Source organism: Carcharhinus amblyrhynchos, chromosome 28, assembly GCF_965287045.1.
Source record: "Carcharhinus amblyrhynchos chromosome 28, sCarAmb.v2.hapA, whole genome shotgun sequence".
NCBI classification, from domain to species: Eukaryota; Metazoa; Chordata; class Chondrichthyes; order Carcharhiniformes; family Carcharhinidae; genus Carcharhinus; species Carcharhinus amblyrhynchos.
Window position 1 is genome coordinate 16,983,915 of NC_137351.1, and position 27,937 is coordinate 17,011,851.

Below are 27,937 nucleotides of genomic sequence, written 5' to 3' on the forward strand. Positions count from 1 at the left end.
TTGGGAGAAAAACAAGTTTATTGTTTTATTAGATAAATCACATTTAATCATAAATCTCAGTTCTAGGACTGTTCTGCTGCCCATGAATTTTGCCACTTCTATTTGACATCATTTTACGTTCCAATCAGAACAAGAATCTGAATGACACTTGGTGTTTTTAATGTTAATCCTTTCTAAAGGCAATTATGAGCTATTTTGGAAGAATGACTGATAGTTTTCTAGTGCAAGGATTGAGAGCTTATTAACAGAGAATCTTAGTGGATCTCATTCAGATACAAATTACAGATAAATATTCAATGTGAGGCTATCAGTGTTTAAACAGGAACAAATCTTATTGACGAGAAGCCCGATTACAGAGTGTTGTGCTCTTGCTCCAGCGAGAATGAACCACGAGGATTCAGTATTTTACATCAATGAAAGCGGGTTCGAAGAATTTTACCATTTCATGTAATTACCTCATTTCAGTTCAACTTGTTGGGGTAAATGCAAATTACCCGCCTGTGTCACAGTTAAAATTGGAAAGTCCAATTGAAGAATGTCCATTAATTTTTGCCAAAATGCATCAACTTTCTCAGTGGTCCTGGACCTCCCCAAAGTCCTCTTGAAAAACAGAAAATCACTGCAGTAAATATTCAGTCCACAGTCACTAACACCAGTCCCCCAAAGCCTGTTTTCACAGACGCTACATTTTAAAGTTACTGTAAAATGGATTAAAATGTCTACAATCCAATTTATAAAACTCACCATAAATCAAAGTCACACACTGTACAAACTGGATTGCCACAATATTTTAGCAGATTCCCAGAGTTTCTTGTCTGTTGGGAAAAGTTAATCAAGTGTGCCTGAATGTTTCACTACCTGATCACAACACTTTAGCGTGTTTTATGCCTACATTGTTTGGGAGGTCCTCAGGTAAAATTTTCCATTATTCCTGCTGCTCCAGTGGAACCCTCTTTGGACCTCAGGGAGCTCCCCCTGCCTCCAGTTCTCAGTCCCTCACCTCAAGGATAGGGGAGGCCAGCAGGTCAGCAATGATCTCCGCAGTCAGATAGTGAACAAAGATCAACTTTGGAAGCTGCAGCTGAGAACTCTGACCAGTTCTCAGATGTTCCAGTCATGTAGTACAGCCCCTGGGGGTGTTGGTTTTATTCTCATTTCCAAAAACCTTCATGTGTACAGTAACGTGCAAGATCAGAATGGGCAATGCTTTCTCTCAGCAGGAGCAGTGTGAGACCGACAGCCACTCGCAACAAACTGAGCTCATTCTGGTTACAGCTGGAAATTACCCATTCCCTGGTGCAAATCAGGCCACCAACTCCAGCAACCCACATTAGCACTGACTCATTGGGATAACTGCATTGTGTCCACACTCATTCTTCAATCAGTAAAACTGACCCAGAATTGCCAGAGCCAGGCTATTTTCTTAAATTGGCAGTTTCTAAATTTACGAATTAAGTCTTAAAAGCTGATGCACGGAGAGTTTTCAGATGAAGATGCCCAGAATAGTTGAACCTGAGCTGACTGCCCCCAGCACCAAATCGATGCTGCTTAATTCTGTTCCTAACAATCATCAATTTTGTTCTCAAATAGGAATCAGTCTCAAGTTCAGGAGCAGTAAACATCTCCAGAGTGTCTAACATAGATTATTCGCACATCATTATCTTATGGAAAGCAAAGGAAACAGGAAGGTAAAAATTGAGATACTTACTTGAGGAGAGCATACCAGTACAGAGGGGGCATGAGATCAGCTTTCATGTGGAACATGCTCCTCCGCTCCCTACCCTGGTCAAAAGGGAACGTTTCCAGTGGTTGTGCATTATAATCGAACTCCGCTAACACACATCTGTTGTATGCAGTGACCAGTGGGCAGGAAGTGTAGCCATCGTACTAAAAACACCATCAGAATGAAGCAAATAACATCGTTACCAAGAATTACACACAACCCAGTCCGAGAACCCAATGCACTTTACAGCCAGTGACGGACTTTCTGAAGCGCAGTCAGCATTGCAATGTAGGAAACACTGCTGCAAATTGGCACAGCAAGATCCCACACAGAGCAATGTGAGAATAACCAGATCATCTGTTTGTGACATTGTCCTCAGGATATCGAGGAGGACTCCCATGCTGTCTGAAATGTCATCATGGGATATTTGTCAGGATAGAAAGGCCTTAGTCCAAAAGGTAACACTTTGACAGTGTCACTCTCTTCGGTATAATAATGACAGCCTTGAATAAAAGCTCAACTCTCTGGAGTGGGCTAGGACTGTCACTTTCCCCAAAGCTGAGCATGCTGTTCAGAGTCACAGCTAACAAGCTGGATGCTTGCTGCATTGCTTCTCCATCTGACGTGAAGCTGGACTGCGAGTGGACTTCCCTATCGTTCAGAGGCTGTTTCACAACAATTCCACAAAGGGGCAGTACTGCCCAGGGGGCCAGGACCAAGGGGCCACCACATCACTTGAGGAGGGTGGGGGAAACCAAGCCATCCGAGACAGCATTACACTGACTGCATTTCAAAAGGTTAATCATTGATTATAAAATCTCTTTGGGACGTAAAATGCAAATACCTTCTATTCTCTCCAAAATGTAACACAAGGTACAGTAACCAATCAGGAAGGCAGATGATACATGGGGCTGGGGGGGGGGGGTGGAGAATCTAAAAAAATGTCAGTCTCACAGCAATAAAAACAGCCACATCTGCAATTCCAAGAGTTGTTCTTCTTACATTAGGAGGGATTTATGGGTTTGCAAAGGTAGATGGATTTCTGGATGGATGAGATTGTCAATAAGAGGTTGATCCAAGTTTCCTGGAGTTTAGGAAAGTGAGAAGATGCAGGCGGCCAAGTCGTTGAGCATGTTCAAAACAGAGGCTGATAGATTTCTAGATACTAATAACATGAAGGGATGGTGTGTTGCTGAAATAGAAGGTCACCAATGATCTAGCTGAATGAACAGGCTCCAGCTTTGAAGTATAAATTGTTGTTTGAGTGACATGATAGGAGGGCGTGAAGAAATTGTTTTCTTCCGTTTAGTGAGTCTAGGACAGGAGGACACAGTCGGGATTAGGGGTTGACCACTGCAGACTGAGATGGAAAAGGAACAGTTTTCACTGATGGTTGTGAATCTTTGGAATTCTGTGCCCAGTGTTGCAGCTGTACAGAAGATGAAGAATCTATTGTTGAGAATGACAGATTTTTAAGAGAATCACATGGGGACTGGGCAGGAAAGTGAAGTCAAGGCAAAAGTGCTAGTCATAGAATCTCTACAATGCAGAACGAGACTATTCAGCCCATCGGGTCCATACTGGCTCTCCAACAGAGCATCCCACCCAGGCCCTTTCCCCATAACCCCACATATTTACCCCTAATTCTCCTAACCCACATACTTAGAGACACTAAGGAGCATTCAGCATGGCCAATTCACCAAATATTTTGACAGAATGTACGAGTTTCAGTTTGTGTAATCTGGGTGAATATCAGTGTCTGAAATTACCTTATGCATCAGCTTCTGGTTCTTCATGACCAATGAAATGGTCTTGCTGAGGATTGCAGATTGTGCAGCTGACAGAATAAAAGCAGACGTTTAATCTTTGTGAAACGGGAATTAAACAGTAACTGATCCCAGTAATCATACTGTCTCTCTTTTTCTCTACTCGGTCCTCTGCAGATTTTTGACACTAAACCAACTTCAAACCTATTGTCATCTACTGAATTCTATCCCGTCTATAAGCTACAACAATTTCTGGGAAAGTTGGTACAGGATCAAAGCCCCGTTCCAGTGTCCACAGCTTGAGATTTGGAGTGTGAAAAGTAAGTTGTGCTTTTAGTAAACAGGTTGTCACCAGTTCAGGACCTTCCTCCCCTGAATCATGGCAATTTCTGCAAGTTTAAACATTACTGGTGTTTATAATGTGAAAAAGAGAGTCAAATCTGCATGGTGACAGAAAATCTGCGTCTGGTGAGGACACTCTGTTTTTAAGCACAATTAGGTTTTATTTTAGTAACAAACTGATAAAAATTACACAATGCCAATTTGTTCCTGGCATCCTAACTCACTCACCCATCACTCCAATAAAACATTACATGGGTAATGAGGAAGTGGTGAAATCATATACGTTTCTCATTTCTTTCTGTTCATCTCCTTGTCTCAGCTGCCTGAGGTGATCACAATTCACAGTCAGTCACTCACTGATACTTTCCCTGCAATCCCCTCCCCCGCCGACCTTTGTGCAGCTCCTTCCTCTGCCGTTCTGGCAGACCACAGTCCAAGGCACATTTACAATCCCAGCATTCACCTCACTGACGACCTGCTCCCAAAAACATTCCCTCTTCAGTATGACAATCCACCAAGTTGAGAAGTGATTGCAAACTCAGGACCAGCCCCAATATTCCAGGCTTACCAATAGCAGCTGCAGTTTTGGAGGTTGGGAGGTTGGTACAGTCTCCAATCCCAAAGACGTTGGAGTATTTCTTGTGTTGCAGATTATCTTTGTCGACGTCAAGCCATCCCCCTGCGTCAGCCAAGGCACTTCTCTGAAGCACATCAGGAGGTGCCATTGGGGGAGTGACGTGCAGCATTTCATACTGTGGACATTGCAAAAAACACAAACATTACACACCCTGGAAAAACAGGAAGCATTACTACAACCAGAACGTCAGTTAACATTAATTGTCATTTAGTAAACTGCTTAGAAAATTTGTCCACATCATTCAGGGCAGAACAGGGATACCATAAGACAGGAGCAGAAGTGAGCCATTTGGCCCATCAGATCTCTTCTGCCATTGAATGAGATCACGATTGATGTGATAATCCTCAGCTCCACTTTTCCACCTTATCCCCATAACCCTTGATTCCCTTACTGATTAAAAATCTCTCTCTCAGCCTTGGACATACTGAAATGATACAGCCTCGACAGCCCTGTGCAGTAAGGAATCCCACAAATTCACTACCCTCAGGAGAAATTCCTCCTCATCTCTGTCATCAATGGGCGACCAACCCCTCACCCTGAGATGATGCCCTCTGGCACTAGACTCTCCCACAACGGAGAAACAGTCTCTCAGCATCTACCCTGTCAAGCCCCCTGAGAATCTGATATGTCTCAGTAAGGTTGCCTGTCATTCTTCTCAACTCCAATGAGTACAGGCCCAACCTACTCAACCTCTGCTCATAAGAAAATCCCTCTGTACCCGGGATCAACACAATGAACCTTCTCTGGACTGCCTCCAGTGCCAGTATATCTTTCCTTAGATAAGGGGACCAAAACTGTTCACAGGATTCCAGGTGTGGTCTAACTAGCGCCTTGTATAGATTTAACAAGACTTCCTTATTTTTGTACCCCATTCCCTTTGAAATAAAGGTCAACATTCTATTTTCTTTCTCTATTACTGGCTGAACTTGCATACCAGCTTTTTGTGATTTATGCATAAGGGCACCAAATCCCTCGATGCTGCAGCTTTCTGCAGTCTTTCTCCATTTAAATAATATTCAGCTCCTTTATTCTTCCTGCCAAAATGCAGACCTTCACATTTTCCTACATGATGTTCCATCTGCCAAGTATTTGCCCACTCACCAAACCTGTGTATATTCCTCTGTAGACTCTGCCTCATCCACCTGCTTCCCAGCAGTTTTTGTGTCACCCACACACTTGGCAACAGTACATTCACTTCCTCGCCTAAGTCATTAATATAAAGAGAAAGAAAACACTACACAAACAGTCAGGGGTCAATCTCCGCAAGCACAGTAACTAGTCCAAAAATTTCTTGCACATTTTATCTCGTGCAGGGAGGTTGACCTTGTGAAACAATGAATCTTCCGTCTACAGCTTTCCATCCGATAGAGTCCTTGCCAGCAGTTACCTAATCCCTTGGGCTGTGAGCAGGCAGGGTGGGTGGGGGAAGGGGTGAGGAATGAGTGCACACAGTGGGCCAGGGATTGAGGAGCAGAAGAGGAAGAAAACATTAAATAAACAACAAGAACCTGGAAAGTCTTGGTTTCTCCTGGGTGATCCAGCGTTTCAAACACAGCCTCCCGTTTGTCAATATTGACTTCGATAAGGTTAAGTCTGTAATTCACAGTGATATCCCTCGCTTTAATAATGTCCAGAAGAGCATCGGCATATTTCTTCACCCCAAAGATCACTGGCAGTGACGTGTTGTAGATAACATTTGCTTTTGACCGTTTCCCAGTCTTAAAATCAGGAAAATAGTGCATCAATGACAAAGTAACTGAAATATTTAATATCAAATCAGCAGATGAAAAGCATTGCACCTTTTTGGAATGAAATTGAATCTCAGGGTGAGGACATCTGATCATAAAGACAAGAGTGATGTAAATGCCACGGTGAACCCATACTCCTGTCTCTCACAGGAAGAGTTCAACATCAAGAGAACATTCCACAGTGAACATTTACACTCTGTGCACTGCCCGATCCGGATTGAAAGCAGCAAAGGCCATACTGAAAGAGACACTGTGAATCTTTCAGCTCGGACAGAGTATTAAATCACAAAACTGGAGATCCAGCATTGTATCAGGCACCAAGACAACCGCAGGAAATTCAACGTGCTGAACTTTCGCAACAACTGCTTTTACGGCCAGTTGAGCCATATGGTCAGACTCTTAGCCACACACGAATGTTCATTCAACTCAAAACTGTGTTGCTGAACATTGAGAAAATTTGGAACTTGTACCAAGTCAAATTAAAGACTGATGAGTTAAGCTAGTTACCTTCCTGAGGTAATGCTCGGACAGATACATGATCTTCTGTGGAGCACCAGCACATTTAATAAGCGAGTTGGGAAAAGTGAAAATAGCGTTTCCCTCTGTGAAATTCTGCAGGGCTTTCCATGTTTTCTCAACTAAGTTTACTGAGTAAATGGAGCCAATTCTGTCATCTCTGAATCCATCAGGCAGTCCCTTAATCTGCAAAGAAAATTAAATAGGAGTTTCATAAGAGTCCCGCTAATCGCTGCCGGGGTGGAGTCCTCCCTGTCCAAGCTGGGGAGGGAGTGGCACCACACACTGACCCCACATTGATCCAGAGCAGTGCTGCACTGACCCAGAGCGACCCCACGCTACCCACCCTGACCCAGTGCGGCAAATCAAGATATGTTTAAAAAAGAACAAAATTTAAATTCTCAATCTGCCAATGGTGGGAACTTGGACTGAACAACCCCCATCCCATCTATACCAGTGACTTTTCAGAGTTTTCAGTTTGTTGGTCTCTAGTTCCGGATGATCACAATCATTGCAAAGTTGGAATGATGACTTGAACTGATCCACACTCTTTTGACCATTCTAACTCGCACCTGTTCCAACTGCGACAGGCTGTTGGAGAATTTATAAAACATGCTTTTGGAAGAGAAATGTCACTTTATAAAATAAGTTGGAAATATTGCAGCCAGTTTATAGACAGGATGTTCTCAGTAACAGCAATGAAGCAGACGTTTGTTGGTCGATTTACAGATAAATATCGGTCCAGGATATTAAAGGGAATTCTTGTTCTTCTTCATATACACCCACAAAAGAAAACAGATAGCACTTCAAACTCAGGCACGAAAATAAACACCCTCAGCACCAAACCTCTGACAGCGCAGCACTCCCTCAGTACCGACCCTCCGACAGTGCACTTGCAGACTTGTCAAATGTTCCAATATGCACGGCAAATGTTCAAGTATGTTTTTGCATAAACTGTAGTGAAGGTTTTGGGATTAGATTAGGTTAATCTCAGTAAATGCACATGTTCTGTTTATCTATTTCCGATGAACAACTCACTCCCACCCACTCTTTAATTTAACTGCTGAAATTGACACACACACACACACACACACACACACACACACACACACACACACACACACACACACACACACACAAAATTAACTAGTAATCAATTATCTATCTCTGTCTTAAAGACACCCAATGACCTGGCCTCTACAGCAAAGAGTTCCACAGATTCACCACACTCTGGCTAAAGAAATTCCTCCTTATTTCTGTTCTAAAAGATCATTCCTTAAGCCTGTTGCGCCCTCTGGTTCTAGTTTTTCCTACTAGTGGAAACATCCTCTCCACATCCATTCTATCCAGGTCTTGTAGTTTCGATAAGATCCCCCCCACCCCCCCTCATCCTTCTACACTCCAATGAGTAGACACTGGGTCCTCATACGATAAGCTCTTCATTTCAGGGATGATTTTTGTGAACCTCCTCTGGACCCCCTGCAAGGCCAGCACATCCTTCCTTAGGTATAGGGACCAAAACTGCTCACAATATTCCAATGGGATCTGACCAGAGTCTTATACAGCCTCAGAAGTACATTCCTGCTCTTGTACTCTAGGCCTCTCGACATGAATGCTAACATTGCATTTGCCTTCCTAACTGGCAACTGAACCTGCACGTTAACCTTTAGAGAATCTTGAACAATAATTCCAAGTCCCTTTGTGTTTCTGATTTCCTAAGCATTTTCCCCATTTAGAAAATAGTCTATGCCTCCATTCCTCCTTCTAAAGTTCATAACATCATACTTTTCCACATTTGCCCACTCTCCTAATCTGTCCAAGTCCTTCTGCAGTCCTCCTGCTTCCTCAGTACTACCTATCCCATTACATATCTTTGCATCATATTCAAATTTAGCAACAGTGCCTTCCTCCAAATCGTTAATGTATATTGTGAAAAGTTGTGGTCCCACCACTGACCCCTGAGGCACACCACTAGTCACCAGCTGCCGGCCTGAAAAAGATCCCTTTATCCCCACTCTCTGCCTTCTGCCAGTCAGCCAGTCCTCTATCCATGCCAGGATTTTACCCTTAATACCATGGGCTCTTAATTTATTTAACAGTCTCCTATGCGACACCTTGTCAAAGGCCTTCTGGAAATCTAAATAAAATCATGTCCACTGGTTCTCGTTTAACTTCCTTGTTACCTTCTCAAAGAACTCTAACAGATTTGTCAGATGTGACAAATCACACTCTCACACGATCCAATTCACAGCTCAATATGCAACCAAGTTCGACAACTTCATAAATCTGTAGTTCTATTGGCTATCAACCTTCAACATCACAGGTCAAACAGTCACAATGGTGAGGTCACATGAAAGAAATGACCAACAGGACAACGTGTAACATCTGGTGCCCGTTTGCTGAATGCAAGACCAACAGAGAATAGCCTGGGAGAAACAGTGAACTGGTGACTGGGTGAGGGGAGGGGAGGGGAGGAGTACAAAACAAAAGAGAAAAGAATGGAGGTGTGAGAGTTTTATTACCAAGGGCGAAGCTGCCCGTATTTGCTGGTATCAAGCGGCAGTGCCAGCAACTTCCGGCATCCACACACATGCATTAAAACAGAAGTCTGGATTGCTATGAGCAATTCCTCCATAAAGTAAAGTAAGCAGTCAGACACAGGATTCTTCAGTTGAGGAACCAGACACCGAGCTGTGATTACAAATCAGTGATTTACTAAATCAAAGTGCGAGTGATAAATTAATGTATAAACCCTGAAAATGTGGATATCCATACACAAATAGTCACAGGGAAATCCCAAGCTTGCAAAGATGGAGTAGGAATATTACCTTATCATAGTGAAGCTGCAATCCCAAAGCAACAATCAGGTATTTGTATGAGATCTAATATAAAATATAAGAAAAATAATGAATTAATACACTGACTCTTACTGACATGAAGCATTTAAACAATACAAGTCCTGCCTGAGAATGAACATAAACATGTGCATACACAGACACATACCAACACCCAGGCTTGGGCTTTTATGTGGCAACTAACATTTGCGCTACACAAGTGCCAGGCAATGACCTTCCCCAACAGGAGAGGAGGCAACGATAACTCCTTGATGTTCAATGGCATTACCATTGCTGAATCCTTCACTATCAATATCCTGGGGACTACCATTGACCAGAAACTGAACTGGACTAGCCATATAAACACTGACTACAAGAAAAGTAAGAAGTCTCACAACACCAGGTTAAATTCCAACAGTTTATTCGCAGCAAACGCCGCTACTTTCGGAACTGCCTGTTCCTTCGTCAGGTGGGTGGGAGTTCTGATCACAAATAGGGCATATAAAGACAAACTCAATTTTCATGAATAATGATTTGAATGCGAGTCTTTGCAGGTAATCAAGTCTTAACAAGGTACAGACAACATGAGTGGAGAGTGCATTAAGCACAGGTTAAAAAGATGTGTATTGTTTGCTGACAGGAAAGTTAATGAGATTTTACAAGTCCAGGCAAGTCAAGGGAGTTACAGATAGAACATAGAACATTACAGCGCGGAACAGGCCCTTCGGCCCACAATGTTGCGCCGACCAGTCTTATTTTTAAAAAAAAACATTGACCCACTAATCTAAACCAATCCCTTTTCGTCCATAAACCTATCCACCAATCTCTTAAACGCCCCCAAACTAGGCGCATTTACAACTGCAGCAGGCAGGGCATTCCAGTCCCTCACCACCCTCTGGGTAAAGAACCTGCCCCTGACATCCGTCCTATAACTACCCCCCCTTAATTTAAAGCCATGCCCCCTCGTGCTAGATTTCTCCATCCGAGGAAACAGGCTATCACCATCCACCCTATCTAAACCTCTAATCATCTTAGATGTCTCTAAGATCCCCTCTTAGCCGCCTTCTTTCCAGTGAAAACAACCCCAAATCCCTCAGTCTCTCCTCATAGGACCTCCCCTGCATACCAGGCAACATCCTGGTAAACCTCCTCTGCACCCTCTCCAAAGCCTCCACATCCTTCCTGTAATGTGGGGACCAGAACTGCACACAGTACTCCAAGTGCGGCCGCACCAGAGTTGTGTACAGTTGCAACATGACGCTGCGACTCCTAAATTCAATCCCCCTACCAATAAACGCCAAGACACCGTACGCCTTCTTAACAACCTTATCTACTTGATTCCCAACTTTCAGGGATCTATGTACACATACACCTAGATCCCTCTGCTCCTCCACTCTGTTCAAAGTCCTCCCGTTAGCCCTATACTCAACACATCTGTTATTCCTACCGAAATGGATTACCTCACACTTCTCTGCATTAAACTCCATCCGCCACCTCGCGGCCCAGCTCTGCAACCTGTCCAAGTCACCCTGCAAACTTCGACACCCTTCCTCACAATCTACCACACCTCCGACTTTGGTGTCATCAGCAAACTTACTAATCCACCCAACTATACCCTCATCCAGATCATTAATAAAGATTACGAACAGCAGTGGCCCCAAAACAGATCCCTGAGGCACACCACTCGTAACCGAACTCCATGATGAATAATTACCATCAACCACCACCCTCTGTCTCCTATCTGCTAACCAATTCCTGATCCAAGTACCTAAATTACCACCAATCCCATACATCTGCATTTTCTGCAGAAGCATACCATGGTGAACCTTATCAAACGCCTTACTAAAATCCATATATACCACATCTACTGCCTTACCCCTATCCACCTCTTTGGTCACCTTCTCAAAGAACTCAATAAGGTTAGTAAGGCACGACCTTCCCGCTACAAAAGTGTGACATGATAGTGTGACATGAACCCAAGATTCCAGTTGAGACCGTCCTCATGTGTGCGGAACTTGGCTATCACTCTCCGCTCAGCAATTTTGCACTGTTGTGTGTCATGAAGGCCGCCTTGGAGAACACTCACCCGAAGATCAGAGGCCGAATGCCCGTGACTGCTGAAGTGTTCCCCAACAGGAAGCGAACACTCTTGTTTGGTGATTGTTGAGTGGTGTTCATTCATCCGTTGTCGCAGCACGGTCTCCCCAGTGTACCATGCCTCGGGACATCCTTTCCTGTGGTGTATCAGGTAGACAACGTTGGCCAAATTGCAAGGAGTATGTACTGTGTACCTGGTGGATGGTGTTCTCACGTGAGATTATGGCATCCGAGTCGATGATCCAGCACGTTTTGCAGACGTTGCTGTGGCAGGGTTGTGTGGTGCCATGGTCACTGTTCTCCTGAAGGCTGGGTAGTTTGCTGCGGACAATGGTCTGTTTGAGATTGTGCAGTTGTTTGAAGGCAAGAAGTGGGGGGTGTAGGGAAGGCCTTGGCGAGATGTTCGCCTTCATCAATGTTGAAGGCTCCAGAGAAGATGTCGTAGCCTCTCTGCTGCGGGGAAGCATTGGACAGTGGGTACTCTGTCCACCGTGTCCCGTATTTGTCTTCTGAGGAGGTCAGTGCAGTTTTTGGTTGTGGCGCGTAGGAACCGTCAATCGATGAGTCGAGCATCATATCCTGTTCTTCCGAGGGCATCTTTCAGCGTCTGGAGGTGTCTGTTGCAATCCTCATCTGAGCAGATCCTGTATATATGGAGTGTTTGTCTGTAGCAGATGGCTTCTTTAACATGTTCAGGGTGGAAGCTGGGGAAGTGGAGCATCGTGAGGTTATCCGTGGGCTTGCGGTACAGTGAAGTGCTGAGGTGGCTGTCCTTAATAGAGATGCGTGTCCAAAAACGTAACCGATTCCAGAGAGTAGTCCATGGTGAGTCTGATGGTGGGATGGAGCTTGTTGATGTCATCATATAGTTGTTTGTGATTGTTCACCATGAGTCCAAAGGAAGAAAATGTCATCGATGTATTTAGTGTATAGCATCAGTTGAAGGTCCTGTGCGGTGAAGAAGTCTTGTTTGAATCTGTGCATGAACTTGTTGGCATTTTGAGGTGTGAATTTGGTCCCCATGGCTGTTCTTTGTGTCTGGATGAAGAACTGATTGTTGAAGGTGAAGACTTTGTGGTCCAGGATGTAGCAGATGAGTTGTAAAGTTGCATCTGGAAACTGGCAGTTGTGGTCAGAACTCCCACCCACCTGACGAAGGAACAACCAGTTTTGAAAGCTAGTGGCGTTTACTACAAGTAAACCTGTTGGACTTTTACCTGGTGTTGTGAGACTTCATACTGTGCTTACCCCAATCCAACAGCAGCATCTCCACATCATGACTACAAGAAAAGGTCAGAGGCTGGGAATCCTGCAGTGAGTAACTCACCTCCTGTCTGTCCACCATCTACACAAGTCAGGAATATGATAGAATATTCTACACTTGCCTGGATAAGGGCAGCTCCAACAACAGTCAAGAAGCTCAACACCATCCAGGACAAGGCAGCCCCACTTGATTGGCACCACATCCATAAACATTTAATTCTTTAACAATGCACAGTAGCAGCTGTGTGTACCATCTACAAGGTTCCTCTGGCAGCACTTTCCAAACCCACAACTGCTCCCATGTAGATCAACAGGGCAGCAGATACCTGGGAATACTTTCACCTGCAAGTTTCCCTCCAAGTCACTCATCATCCTGATTTGGAAATATATCGCTGGATCAAAATCCTGTAACTCACTGCCTAACAGCACTGTAGGTGTACCTACATCTCAAGGACTGCAGCGGCTGAGGGCAGCAGCTCACCTCCACCTTCTCAAGGACAACTAGGGATGGCAATAAATGCTGGCTTGGTCAGAGACACCCACACCCCATAAAATAACGCAAAACACACACACACAGACTCTCACCTCTTTCCCATCATCAGTCTGAACAAGATTCTTGTCTGGGTCAAACTCCTGAACACTGGATTTGATCCATGTGACACCTGAGGGGATGACACTTGCTGTTGACCGTCCTGATTTGTTCAGTGGTTTCGCTCCAGCTCCCACCAAAGTCCACATGGGCTGATAGTAATGGTTCTGAAAGACAGTCAACAAACAGAATGATGAAAAATTAAAGCAAAATACCTTAAAAACCTTTGACATGGTGCTTTTATATGACCATTCCCAGTGGGAAATAAATCACCGTAAATGAATGGACAATGGTACATAAGTATATTTGAGTATTGGAATAAAACTCAGAGTGGTTTCCAAAGCCCCTGCAGAAACATCATTGGTCTAATCCACTTCGAGACTTTTGCCACTCCCTCATGTTACAAAAGTCACTTTGCTCAAAATTGCCAACAAACTCTCTAAGCAATGTTTACAAATCTCCATGACAGTGTTTACACTAAAGGAGTGAGATAAACTTTGCAGACAGCAGTCAAACCAATCCTAGAACCTCCACCAATCAGCAAGTGTTGTGTTAATGAATCCTTCTGCCAGCTGCTCTCTCCAAATAGGGAACGCTGGTCTTATGAACAGGAGCAGAATAAAAGATCAGTTTTGCAATCAGGTCACAGTCGCTGATAAAGGAGAAAATATTCCACAGGATCATCTCTAAAAGAAGAAACCATAAGTGACATGCCAGACAATGACCATCTCCAACAAGATAGCATCTAAGCATCACTCCTAGACATTAGCATCATTGAACCCCCACTATCAACAGCCTGGGGGATACCATTGGCCAGAAACTGAACTGGACTAAATATTGTGGCTACAAAAGCAGCTGAGTCTGGGAATCCTGTGACAAGTAACTCACCTCCTGACTCCCAAAACCTGTCCCCCATCTACAAGGTGTAAGTCAGGAACATGATGGAATATTCTCCACTTGCCTCGACGAGTGTAGCTCCATCACTCAAGAAACTCAACACCATCCAGGACAAAGCCGCCCATCCACAAACATTCACTCCCTTCAACAAAGATGCATAGTAGCAGCATTGTGTACCAACTACATGATGCACTGCAGGAACTCATCAAGGTTCATTAAACAGCACTTTCCAAACCTATTACCACTCCTATCCAGAAGGACGAGGGCAGCAGGTACATGTTCTGCTTCAAGCCACTCACCATCCCAAAGTGGAAATATATCACCATTCCTTCACAATTACTGGAACACAAATCTTGGAACACATTCCTAACAGCACTGTGGGTGTACCTACACCTCATGGACTGCAGTGGTTCAAGAAGACAGCTCATCACCACCTTCTCAAGGACAACTAGGGATGAGCAATAAATGCTGGCCTAATCAGCAACACCCACATCCCAGAGGCTTCTCCCTCCATGACTGGATCCTGAACTTCCTAAGCCAAAGACCACAATCAATAAGGATAGGCAACAACACCTCCTCCACGATCACCGGTGCCCCACAAGGCTGCATTCTCAGCCCCTTACTATACTCCTTATACACCTTTGACTGTGGTCAAATTCCCCTCCAACTTGACTTTCAAGTTGCTGATGACACTACCGTAGTGGGTCAGATCCCAAAAATGACGAGACAATACAAGAATGAGATAGCAAATCTGGTGAACTGGTGCAATGGCAATAACCTCTCCTTCAATGTCAACAAAACAAAGGACATTGTCATCAACTTTAGGAAGTGTGATGGAGGGCACACCCCTGTCTATATCAATGGGGATGAAGTAGAAATGGTCGAGAGCTTCAAGTTTTTAGGTGTCCAGACCACCCACAGCCTGGCCTGGTCCACCCATGCTGACATTATAGTTAAGAAAGCCTACCAACATCTCTACTTTCTCAGAAGACTAAGCAAATTTGGCATGCGAGTTATGATTCTCGTCAGTTTTACAGATGCACCATAGAAAGCATTCATTCTGGTTGTATCACAGCTTGGTATGGCTCCTGCTCTGCCCAAGACCAAAGAACCTACAAAAGGTTGTGAATATAGCCCAATCCATCAAGCAAACTAGCCTCCATTCTATTGACTCTGTCTCTGGCATTTCCTGCTGCCTCAACAAAACAGCCAGCATAATCAAGGACTCCACACACCCCAGACATTCTCTCTTCCACCGTTTTCCGTCAGGAAAAAGGTAGAAAAGTCTGAGGTCACATACCAACCGACTCAAGGACAGCTTCTTCCCTGCTGCCATTAGACTTTTGAATGGACCTACCTTGCATTAAGTTGATCTTTCTCTACACCCTAACATTGACAGTAACACTACATTCTGCACTCTCTCTCCTTTCGCTCTCTATGAACGGTATGCTTTGTCTGTATAGTGCGCAAAAAACAATACTTTTCACTTTATACGTGTATAACAAATCAAATTAAATCAAATCAAAATGATTTTAAAAAGCTGCAGGCAGAGCCATCCCTGGTTGGGAATGATACAGGAGAAGACAAGACAGAGGAACTCAGTTGGGTAGGAGGAGGCAGTTACAGAGATAGTAAGGATGTCCCTGGGTAGGAGGAAGTGGCTACAAAGGTAGTTTGAATCTTCTTCCCAGAGCTGAAATGTCTATTACTAGGGGACACCCACTTAAGGTAAGAGGGGGAAAGTTGAAACAAGATGCGAGGGTTAAGTTTGTTTTTTTTTACACAGGGACTGGAACGTGCTGCCGGTGAAGGTGAAGGCAGATACAATAGGAGTGTTTAAGGGGCTTTTAGATAAGCACATGAATATGTGAGGCATAGAGGGATATGGACCAAGGGCAGAGAGAAGGGTTTAGGTTAACTCGGCGTCATGTTTGGCACAACATCAGCACAGCCTGTTCCTGTGCTGTGCCGTTCTATGTTCTGTACTAAAGGGTAACCCTGGCGTTGGGGGATTACAGAGATAGTGAGGGTGGCCCTGGGGTTGGAGGGTTTCAGAGATAGTGAGGGGCCAAAGCTATGAAAAGGACTAACACAAAAGGAGGGAGGCTGAGGCATTGCCAGACCAGGAAGCAGTATAGGTCACTGAGCTTAGGGTAAAAGAACAGTGAGACAATGTGAAGTGCCATGAAAGGGTTTTAAACCAGTGCCAAGGTTAGAAAAGCATGGAGATGAGAAACTAGTCCAGGGTGCATTGGAATAGCAGAGGCTGGCTCGAGTGAGGGACCCAGCAGCCAATGAGCTAAGAAAACAGCAGACATTACAGGTGAAAATATGTGGTCTTTGTTTCAGAATCAGAAACTCAACTCAGGATCAAACAGGCCAAAGGCACAGAAAATCTTCTTCTGTTTCAGACGGTGGTTAGGAAGGGTGTCGTATATCAAGATAGTCAGCTGATTTTAACAATAAACATTAAAGAACGGACAGGTTGCCACATGGAGGATTACTGAACCAGCTAGTGGAGATTTACTCAATAGGTGTGGCTGTTCATACCTCCAGCATAGAAGAGAGGGAAATCTCCCAAATGCCTCTGAATATCACCACAATCATGTGACACTAAACTGGGGCAGGGGTATTTGGATCCAACCAGCCTCCCCAGAAACAAAGAACAGCAGTAGCTGAAGCAAGAACAGAGTGGCCCACTCACACCCTCCACCCCCAATCCAGACCCTCTACTGACTCCAGCAAGCAGTGAACACAAGTTCAGGGGAATGGCCACATATTTTCACACAACATCTGAACCACAGGAGCTGCAGTGAGTATCTTTCTGGGAGGGCACAGAGAGGAACTGTATTTTGTGGGGCTGTCGATTTGGGGTTGCCATGGATTTGGGAGGGTTGGGGATTGTCTGTCCTTTTTTCTGTAATCTCCTCCAACCAATAACCCACCGAGATATTTGCACTCATTTGATTCTGGCTTCTAGAGTATACACAATTATTAATTGCTACACTATACTCACCTGTGCCTTGAGCGGCCTAACCCTCCCCTCTACTGCCCCTATCCCCCTCCCCATAAAACATTTAAAACTTTCTCCTGTTTCCTCTGAGGAAATGAGTCTCTTACCTCACTCGGCTCGATGATGGCTACATTTTTGGCTCCCACTTTTCTCTTCATCCGAGCGCTCATGGTGATCCCCCCAGTTCCACCTCCAACCACTAATACATCATAGTGACTTTTGGATGCCCAGTTTGAGGAGATGGAGAATTCCCGGACACCAGTGGTCAGGTTCTGGAGCCCAAGTTTGGAGAGCTTTGAGCAAAGTTGAAGTGTGGCCATCCTGGTGTTATGAAATCCTGCAACAAAACAGGACAAATATCTTGTATAAAAACAAAATCCTGCAGATGCTGGAATCTGAAACAAAAACAGAAAATGCTGGAAAACCTCAGCATATCTGACAGCATCTGTGGTGAAAGAATAGAGCCAACATTTTGAGTCTAAATGCTCTGTTCTCAGAAAAGCCTGCTTGATTGGTTCATAAGCAGTTAATTACACATTAAATTGGAAACCAGCTGCAGTCAGATAGGGAACCTACTTGAGCTCCTCATCCAATCACACCAACTATGAATAGTTGAAGCTCAATCCTTGTGCAACTCAGCTAAGCAACCCAAACATTGCCACTCTTTCCAATCTGATGGGATCTTTTCTGAATCTCAGGAATTTTGGAAAATGAAAACCAATGTACGTATTATCACAGCAGCCATTTCCTTTCCCTGGTGATTGGAATGGTTTTAAATTCCTCCCTCCCTTTCACCTCCTAATTCACAATCATTTCTGGGATGTTATCAGTGAAGACAGACAAAACGTCAGTTCAATTTGTCCACAGCGAACTTATTAATTTCCATTCTCACTCTCTAAAGGACCAATGTTCACTTTAGTTGTTCATTTTTAATACTTGTAGATACCCTTTACTGTTATATTTATAGCTAGTTTACTCCTGTACTCTTAATTTCTCCCTTTGCTGTTTATTAAATTCTGTCCAATTTTCTGTCCTATACCTCATCCATACAGAATTGTACAGTTTTTATTTCAATTTGTTACTATCTTTAACTTCCTTAGTTCGCCACGCTGATGCATCCTTCAAAGTGTCTGTCTCACTGGAATGAATCTTTGCTGAGTGTAAATGAAATATCTTCTTAAGGTTCTTCCACTACATCTCTAACTTGCTAAATTCCCCTCATTTGAACACTCCTTCCTCCTCACCCCACCCTGTCAAACCCCCCTCCCTAACTATTTAGTTTAAAAATCTCAGTTCAGCTCTTGTTAAATGAATCACCAGAACACTGGCTCCTCCAACACAGAGGTACAGCTTCCTTCCCACACACACCTGCCTGCACCCCCCCCCCGCCCCAGTACCGATGTCAGTGCCCAATGAATTGAAACCTATTTCTCCCGCACCAGTCTTTCAACCATGCAATCAATGTCTCTGGTCTTATATACCTTAATGCCAATCTCTTGTGGTTCAGCTCATAAATCCAGAGATTATCAATTGTAGAGCTGCTTTTTAATTTAGCCCCTAGCTACTCAGTCTTCACCGAAACTTCTTTCTTAGACCTACCTATGTCACTGGTACCCACACGGATCATGGCAACTGGATCCTTCCCCTCCAGCCCTGAGGAAATGCTCTTAATCCTGCACTGGACAGGGAATGCAGCTTTTGGAAACATTAATTTCCCTTCTTCCTACAAGGGAATGAGTTGCTGCAATTGGGGAAAGGTATTTTAGCAAAACTAAAGTACTTAATGCTTATATTTTGACAAAGAAAGATAGATTTGACAGTTAACTTGCCTCCTGATGTTCACTGTTTCAGACTCTAGGGTTAATTAAGGATGAGTAACAAATGCTGGCCTTGCCCAGCGATGTCCACATCCCAGTAAAAAATAAAAATTGTTCTGGATGTATAATTTTAGAACCAAAATTTTCCACAAAGATGTTCCCTGACTTTCAGCTGCACAGTCGATGCCAAACAAGCAGTTGGGCTGACTAAGGACTCGAAAAGCCCCTTACACAACCATCTTCTCAACATTATTTACTCTGTTCTCCAAGTCCTGTGATAAGCCAAACTTTCATGGAGATAATTATTGAAGTTACTGAACAGAAGCCACCTCCTGGTCCATCGTGTCTGACCTCTGCCCTTTCCCAACACTCCTGCAATTGCTCCTTTTTCAGTATTTATTCAATTGCTTTTGAAATTTATCTTGAATCTCCTACCACTACTCAGGCAGCGCATTCCCGACCGTAACTTGTGTACATAAATTTATTCTCATTTTATCTTGGTTCTTTTTAACCAAGTATCTCAAACGCGAGTCTTCCATCAGTGGAAATTATTTCTCCTATTTACTCTATCAGAAGCCTACATAATTTTGAACACCCATTTCAAGTTTACACCCCTGACATTTCACCAACAAACTCTTTATGAAGCTCACTTCTTCAATCAAGTTTTCTTTTTTAAAAACTGTAAATACTTGATTTGACTGTTCACTTTAACATTTCCTGTCACAATAATTTACAGTTCCGAACACTGGTCAACAGCAAGCTGATCAATTTTTGCAAACAATTTAATGTTTTGTTTTTTTTTTAAACCAGCACTAACTTTTTCAGTTTAACCTACTGCAGTTACAGGAGCATCAGCATCTCACTCGCTGCACAAATGCCTTTTGTGGTGATTCCATGCAATTACTTGTTTACTACAGAAAAAACTACAATTGAGTTCTAAAACTGGACATTCATTCTAGAATTCGAATTCCAATTATGCATCACAATTGTGTCCACTCACTACTGATTAGAGTGTAGGAGCAGCATTAACAAATTCAGTCAGGTGGAAATACAAACAAAAATCCTGCAGATGCTGGAAATCTGAAAGAAAAACAGAAAATGCTGGAAAAGCTCAGCAAATCAGGCAGCATTTATGAAGAATGTTAGGGTGCTAAATCAGAAACCTCAAGGTATATATCTCATCCCAAGCCAGACTAGACCCCATCAATTCTTCTATTTTGGGATCAATGTGAGGAAAGGATGCTTTGCCCCAAGACAAATTAGGGATTTTTTAAATCAAAAAAAGCTTTATTCACAACACAGTTAAAATATAACTAACAAAGTGAAAGAGTTTAACTCTTAACTGTTGAACAATCTTTAAATATGAAAATAAACAACTCAACTTAGTACTACTTAGTTCCAATTAAGCAATATTTCTCTTACTGACAAACCCCATTTTAAAAATTATTAGCAAATCCAGGCATACTTGTTTTAACCTTTGTTAACAGTTTGGAGCTTATAGAGTTTACATACAGCAAGGTGCTTCTATCTTTAAACAGCTCTCACCAGTAACTGAACACAGAAATCAGTTTTTCTCAGCTACAAACCTGGCTCCTCCCATTTTGTGTCACATGACTATATGACCCTGTCTCCTTAACTCACCTTTCCATTACTTTAATTAAGGAGACATCCTAAAGTCCTCTTCTTTGGTTAAAAAAAATTCATCAAACCTTCTGCTAAATAAACACTTACATGGCTAAACTGAATAATTATCCTGCTTTCCAGCATCTGCTATATTCCTTCCAGACAAACCGACTGTCGTAACAAAACACTGATTCTTAAAGCACAAAATAAATGAATATAGTATCGTCATGAGAGAGAAACAGTTCATGTTCCAAGATGGTCAGCTTTCAACAGAACTTCTCCGGTTAATCATTTTTCTGATGAAAAAGAATCAACCCAAAACACCGACTCCATTTCCCCGACACAGTCACTGCCAGACTCTGCGTATTTGCTGAATTTTCTGTTTGAATTCAGTTCGTGAATCCACTCTAGCCTGAACACAATTTAATAAAAGTGCATGGTGCCACAGTGATTAGCACAGCCGTCTCACGGCATCAGGGATCCAGTTTCAATTCCAGCCTTGAGTGACTATATGGAGTTTGCACATTCTCCCCATTTTTGCATGGGTTTTTTAGGGGTGCTCCAGTTTCCTCCCACAGTCCGAACATCATAGAATATCTACAGTGCAGAAAAAGGCCATTCAGCCTATTGAGCTTGCACTGATAACAAACCCACCCAGGCTCTATCCCCATGTATTTACCCTACTAATCCCTCTGACACTAAGGGACAATTTGGCATGGCCAATGAACCTAACTCGCATATCTTTAGACTGCGGGAGGAATCTGGAGTACCTGGAAGAAACCCATGCAAACATGGGGAGAACGTATAAACTGCACACATTTACCCAGGATGTGCAGTTTAGGCCATGCTAAATTGTTCCTTAATGGCCCAGGGTGTGTAGGTAAGGGGGATTAATGGAGTAAATGCACGTGGTTATGGGGATAGGCCCTGGGTGGGATGTTCTGTTGGAGAGTCAACGCAGACTCAAAGCACTGAACGGCCTCCTTCTGCACTGCATTGATTCAATGATTCTTTGACATCTGCGTCTATATCTCTGCTCCCTCAGCCGTACAGCTGCTTTGTGTCCGCTCCACCATCGCTACAATCCTGGATATTCTTCATCACAATCCATATAACAGCCTCTTCCCCAAATCCCTTCGTTCCATTAAAATTCAAAAACCTGCTAAGAATATACTGAATGCCCACATGGAGTGGAGAATTCCAATGATTCCCAAGCCTCTAACTGGAAAAACGGCTCACCTTCGTCGAGGTGGTCGGTGGGTCTGATCACTGGATTCCGGCTCCAAGCTCCCGACAGAGATATAGGCACTTGTAAACTGCCCCATCGAAGCCTCTCAAGGGTGAAATCACCTCAAAAACTAGAGAATGGGCCATTCAACTCAATTTCTCTTCTTGGACAGGCCAGAAATCAATCTCGTGAACCTTCACTACAATCCATATATTCTTCCCTGGATATGTATTGTCAATAGCCACCTTATTGCCCATTAACCTAACCTGTTGACATCCATTTGAAGGCACTGTGTGTCTTCCTCACAGATTCACATTATATATTAATGATTTGGAACAGGGAACTGAATGTAATATCTCCAAATTTGCAGATGATACAAAGTTGGGTGGGAGGGAGAGCTGTGAGGAGGATGCAGAGATGCTTCAGTGTGATTTGGACACACTGAGTATGTGGGCATCTGCTTGGCAGATTCTATATAATATGGATAAATGTGAGGTTATCCATTTTGGTAGCAATAATAGGAAGACAGATTATTACTTAAATGGGTATAAACTGAGAGAGGTGGATACTCAGCAAGACCTTGGAATCATCATGCATCAGTCGCTGAAAGGAGACGCGTAGATACAGCAGGCAGTAAAAAAGGCAAATGGAATGTTGGCCTTCATAGCAAGAGGATTTGAGTATCGGAATAGGGATGTTTTGCTGCAATTGTATTGGGTGTTGGGGAGGTCACACCTGGAGTACTGTGTGCAGTTCTGGTGTCCTTATCTGAGGAAGGATGTCCTTGCTATAGAGGGATTACAGCTAAGGTTTACCAGACTGATTCCTAGGGTAGGAGGTCTGTCAGATGAGGAGAAACTAAGTCTGTTAGGAGATATTCAGTGGAGTTTAGAAGAGTGAGAATGGATCTCATAGAGACTTATAAAATTCTGACAGAGTTAGACAGGGTAGATTCAGAAAGAATGTTCCTGATGGTGGGAGAGTCGAGAACCAGGAATCATAGTTTGAGGATAAGGGGTAAACCTTTCAGAACTGAGATGAGGAGAAATTTCTTCACCCAGAGGGTAGTGAATATATGGAATTAACAATCACAGAATGTAATTAAGGCCAAAACATTGTCTGATTTCAAGAAGACAACAATAGTAGTGAAGACTTGTCGCACTCCTAGCCAAGCTGTTCCAGTACATTTACAACACTGGTATCTAGCCAGCATTGTGGAAAACATTACCTGGCACAAAGGAAGATATTTGTGGTGGTCAGAGCAGGGCCAATGATTGAACCACTATGCCAGCCTTTCCTCACTTCCAGCACTTTCTGTTAGCCCCTCTGGATTGTCCGTATCAATAGGTGTGCATCAGTCACTAGTGACAGCATTGTGAAAGACAAATAACACATTCTAGGCAAGTGCCGATTCATTTTCAGAAGTTGATTTGGAAATAGTCCTGTTTAGATTTTTAAGATGATGTGGAGATGCCGGCGTCGGACTGGAGTAAGCACAGTAAGAAATCTCACAACACCAGATTTTAGTCCAACAGGTTTATTTGGCAGCACAAGCTTTTGGCACGCTGCTCCTTCATTAGGTGAGTGAGGACTTGTGTTCACAAACAGGACATATACAGACACAAACTCAATTTACAAGATAATGGTTGGAATGTGAGTCTTTACAAGCCTTAAAGGCACAGACAATGTGAGTGGAGAGGGAGCCAAGCACAGGTTAAAGAGATGTGTATTGTCTCCAGCCAGGAGAGTTAGTGAGATTTTGCAAGCCCAGGCAAGTCGTGGGGTTACAGATAGTGCGACATGAACCCAAGATCCCGGTTGAGGTCATCCTCATGTGTGTGGAACTTGGCTATCAGTCTCTGCTCAGTGATTCTACGTTAATGTGTGTCACGAAGGCCACCTTGGAGAATGCTTATTCGAAGATCAGAGGCTGAATGCCTGTGACTACTGAAATGTTCCCCAACAGGAAGAGAACACTCTTGCCTGGTGATCGTTGAGCGGTGTTCATTCATCCATTATCATAGAGTCTACATGGTCTCCTCAATGTACCATGCCTCAGGACATCTTTTTCTGCAATATATCAGGTAGCTAACATTGGCAGAGACACAAGAGTATGGTGTTCTCACATGAAATGATGGCATCCTTGTCGATGATCCGGTACATCATGCAGAGGTTGCTGTGACAGGGTTATGTGGTGTCGTGGTCACTGCTCTCCTGAAGGCTGGGTAGTTTGCTGTGGACAATGGTCTGTTTGAGGTTGTGCGGTTGTTTGAAGACAAGAAGTGGGGGTGCGGGGATGACCTTGGCAAGATGTTCATCTTCATCGATGACATGTTGTAAAGACTCACATTCCAACCATTATCTTGTAAGTTGAGTTTTTGTCTGTATATGCCCTGTTTGTGAACACAAGTCCTCATTCCCCTGATGAAGGAGCAAGACTCCAAAAGCTTGTGCTGCCAAATAAACCTGTTGGATTTTAACCTGGTGTTGAGAGACTTCTTACTAGATTTTTGAGTTCAGTTCTAAATTATTCCCAGGCTTCACATTGAAGTTACTCTCAACACAAAGTTGACATCTTGAGTTCGGAGAATTAGTGCAGAATAATTCACAAATAGGCCAATTGTGCAATAACACCAGAGTCTTTGTTGCAAAAGAGACCAAGCCCTTTTGATAGTGATCATTGAGCACACAGCCTCTTTACTGCATGAATCGACACATCTAGCAGGAACTCACCAAGGCAAACTGACAACTCCAAAAGTAGCAGCTAAAAAAACCGTGGCACAGGAGAAATAGCTACCGATCTACAGTAATAGAAACAGAGCATGGTACAATCTTCATCCCTTTTATTTATTTTTGCAACACGCGCCTTGGGAACAATTTCTACATTAAAGGCATTGCGGAAGGAACTTTTCCCCACGCCTGGTTGTTCCGCGCCCAATCTGGGAGCACACCAATGCCTAATCCTAATTATTCTAAATTTCAGTGCACCTCATTTTTAATCTCCTTGTGTAGAGAGAAAGAGAGCCAATGTTTCTTGTCTGTATGACTCCTCTTCAGAGCCCTTTGATTATATTGGCTATTTACAACACTGATTCATGTGGCAAGGTTATAACTGATGAGGTTTAAAGACCTGAAAATTGGTTTTATATTATTTTAGGAGCACCTTAAAATTTATGACTTCCTGATGGATTTTTTTAAAAGAACAAACACTACTTTGACTAAGATGTTTAAATTCTATATCAAACTTTAACTCAATCACCACCCCCTCTCCCTCATTGCCCCCTCCCCATCCCTAACCTCCAAAGCCCCCTCTCACTCCCCCGAATCAACTCACCACCGCCACTTCTCCCCTCACCCTCTCCCCACCAATCCCTGTCCTCGCCCCCTTCCCCATCACCCCCCTCCCTGCTACCTCCCCTTACCGCCCTCCCCTCCCCTCTCCCCCATCACCCCCCTCCCTGCTACCTCCCCTCACCGCCCTCCCCTCCCCCACTAGCCCCACCATCCCCCTCCCGCAAAACACCCTTGCCACCCACACTACCCCACCTCCTCTCCATGCCATACCCCACCACACCCCGTCCACGCCCCCACCCCATCTCCACACCCCCCTCCATGCTCCCACCCCCTCCATGCCCCCACCCCCTCTCCACACACCGTCCCCATGCCCCCACCCCCTCTCCATCCCCTCCCAGCCCCACCCCATCAACACCCTCCCTGCTGACCTCTCCATGCCCCTCCACTCACCACAATCCCTCCACCGCCACCCCCCCAATCCTTCCTCCCCCACCAACTCCCCACTGCCCCCTTCATCCCCCTCCCCCCACTGCCATCTTCCTTCCCCACTGGCATCTTCATCCTCCACATCTCCACTACCTCCTCCCCCCACTAATGTCCACTCTCTCCCCGTCCCCACTCTCACCCGTCCCCACTCTCACCCGTCCCCTAACCCGAGCCCCTTTCCCCTACCCAATCTCCTATTCACTTCCAGACCCTTGCCCCCACTCTCCCCCCCTTAGCTTCCCTCTCTCTCCCTCCCCCCACGGACCCTCCTTCCCTCCTCTAACCCCCTCCCCTGCCCTGCCCGCCCCCCAACATTCTCCCCCAACATTCCCACCCCCAGCTGACCCCCCCTCACATTCCCCCACCCCGTGCCCCCTCCCCCACATTCCCTCCCGCTGCCCCTTCCCCCGCGTTCCCTCCCGCTGCCCCCTCCTCTGCCCCTTCCCCCGCTGCCCCCTCCTCTGCCCCTTCCCCCGCGTTCCCCCCTGCTGCCCCCTCCTGTGCCCCTTCCCCCCGTTGCCCCCTCCCCTTCCCCGCTGTCCCTCCCCTTCCCCCTCCCCCACGTTTCTCCCCCGCTGCACCCTCCCCCACGTCTCCCCCCCGCTGCACCCTCCCCCACGTCTCCCCCCGCTGCCCCCTCCCCCACGTCTCCCCCCGCTGCCCCCTCCCCCACGTCTCCCCCCCGCTGCCCCCTCCCCCACGTCTCCCCCCCGCTGCCCCCTCCCCCACGTCTCCCCCCCGCTGCCCCCTCCCCCACGTCTCCCCCCCGCTGCCCCCTCCCCCACGTCTCCCCCCCGCTGCCCCCTCCCCCACGTTTCCCCCTCCGCCGTCCCCGTCCCCCACGTTTCCCCCCCGCCGCCCCCGTCCCCCACGTTTCCCCCTCCGCCGCCCCCGTCCCCCACGTTTCCCCCTCCGCCGCCCCCGTCCCCCACGTTTCCCCCTCCGCCGCCCCCCTCCCCCACGTTTCCCCCTCCGCCGTCCCCGTCCCCCACGTTTCCCCCCCGCCGCCCCCGTCCCCCACGTTTCCCCCCCCGCCGCCCCCGTCCCCCACGTTTCCCCCCCCGCCGCCCCCGTCCCCCACGTTTCCCCCCCCGCCGCCCCCGTCCCCCACGTTTCCCCCCCCGCCGCCCCCGTCCCCCACGTTTCCCCCCCGCCGCCCCCGTCCCCCACGTTTCCCCCCCCGCCGCCCCCGTCCCCCACGTTTCCCCCCCCGCCGCCCCCGTCCCCCACGTTTCCCCCCCCAATGTTTCCCACCCCGCTGCCTCCCTTCCCCACATTTCTTCCCCCTCCGGGTTGAGTCTGTGGCATTTGCATTAGCTCTGTGGACAGATTGAGTAAACTAGGGTTGATATCCCTGGAAAGACGGAGGTTGAGAGGCAGCCTTATCGAAGTTTATAAAATTATGAAGGACATAGATCAGGTGAACAGTTGGAAGCTTTTTCCCAGGTCAGAAATAACAAACACAAGGGTTCACAGGTTCAAGGTAAGGTGGGTGTGTGGTCAAGGCTCAATACCGATTGCAGGGGATGTATTTCACACACAGGGTGGTGGGGGCCTGGAACACACTACCAAACAAGGTCGTGGCGGCAGACACACTAGAATCATTTAAGACTTATCTAGACAGCCACATGAACAGACTGGGAATAGAGGGATACAAACGGATGGTCTAGTGCAGTCTTGGACGGCCGAAGAGCTGTTCCTGCGCCGTACTGTTCTTCGCGCCTTCTGTTGACGCTGCTGTCGCTTCAGAAATTTCCCATCCGGCTCCTGAGGCGGATTTTAACAACGACTTCCACAGCCTTCACCCTGACCCCGCTCTCTCTTACCGGCTCCGCTCCCGTTCCACCGCAAATTCGGAAAACCAGCTTCGGGAAGCTCCGCCCAAAACCGCGCAGCCCGCCCAGGAGGGCGGGGTCAGAGAGGGGGCGGAGCGTGCTGAGGGAGGGGGCGGAGCGAGGAGAGGAGGGGACGCCGTTACAGAGGAGGCGGGGCTGGAGGGGCGGGGCGGGGAGTAGGCGGGGCTGGAGGGGCGGGGCGGGGAGTAGGCGGGGCTGGAGGCGACGG

The 27,937-nt window shown here is 45.6% G+C and overlaps 1 protein-coding gene across 4 annotated transcripts; it reads right to left on the reverse strand.

The window, feature by feature from the left end:
• On the reverse strand, nucleotides 1-27,759 carry sqor (sulfide quinone oxidoreductase). Of its 4 annotated transcripts, none has more exons than XM_080214318.1 (10): nucleotides 27,700-27,759; nucleotides 17,533-17,762; nucleotides 13,512-13,682; nucleotides 9,561-9,614; nucleotides 6,724-6,918; nucleotides 5,977-6,186; nucleotides 4,400-4,583; nucleotides 3,493-3,560; nucleotides 1,709-1,887; nucleotides 1-600 (listed from the first exon to the last, which is right to left on the reverse strand). In XM_080214318.1, exons 2-10 carry the CDS (start codon nucleotides 17,743-17,745, stop codon nucleotides 543-545), a joined length of 1,332 nt encoding a protein of 443 aa, XP_080070444.1. In that variant the 5' UTR covers nucleotides 17,746-17,762; nucleotides 27,700-27,759; the 3' UTR covers nucleotides 1-542. The 4 variants fall into 4 exon arrangements, with proteins under 4 accessions (XP_080070444.1, XP_080070443.1, XP_080070446.1 ...); XM_080214317.1 differs by lacking the exon at nucleotides 27,700-27,759 and adding an exon at nucleotides 27,533-27,693; XM_080214320.1 differs by lacking the exons at nucleotides 17,533-17,762; nucleotides 27,700-27,759 and adding an exon at nucleotides 27,533-27,693.
• Nucleotides 27,760-27,937: the final 178 nt, after the last annotated feature.

What these genes read in the sequence shown, in the direction of transcription:
- sqor (XM_080214318.1), bottom strand. Translation starts at nt 17,745, where the DNA reads ATGGCCACACTTCAACTTTGCTCAAAGCTCTCCAAACTTGGGCTCCAG. An exon ending in TGCAGCTTCACTATGATAAG is followed by an intron (nt 6,919 to 9,560) that starts GTAATATTCCTA and finishes TTTTCTTTGCAG; the next exon opens with ATTAAGGGACTGCCTGATGG. An exon ending in CCGAGCATTACCTCAGGAAG is followed by an intron (nt 6,187 to 6,723) that starts GTAACTAGCTTA and finishes CCTGATTTTAAG; the next exon opens with ACTGGGAAACGGTCAAAAGC.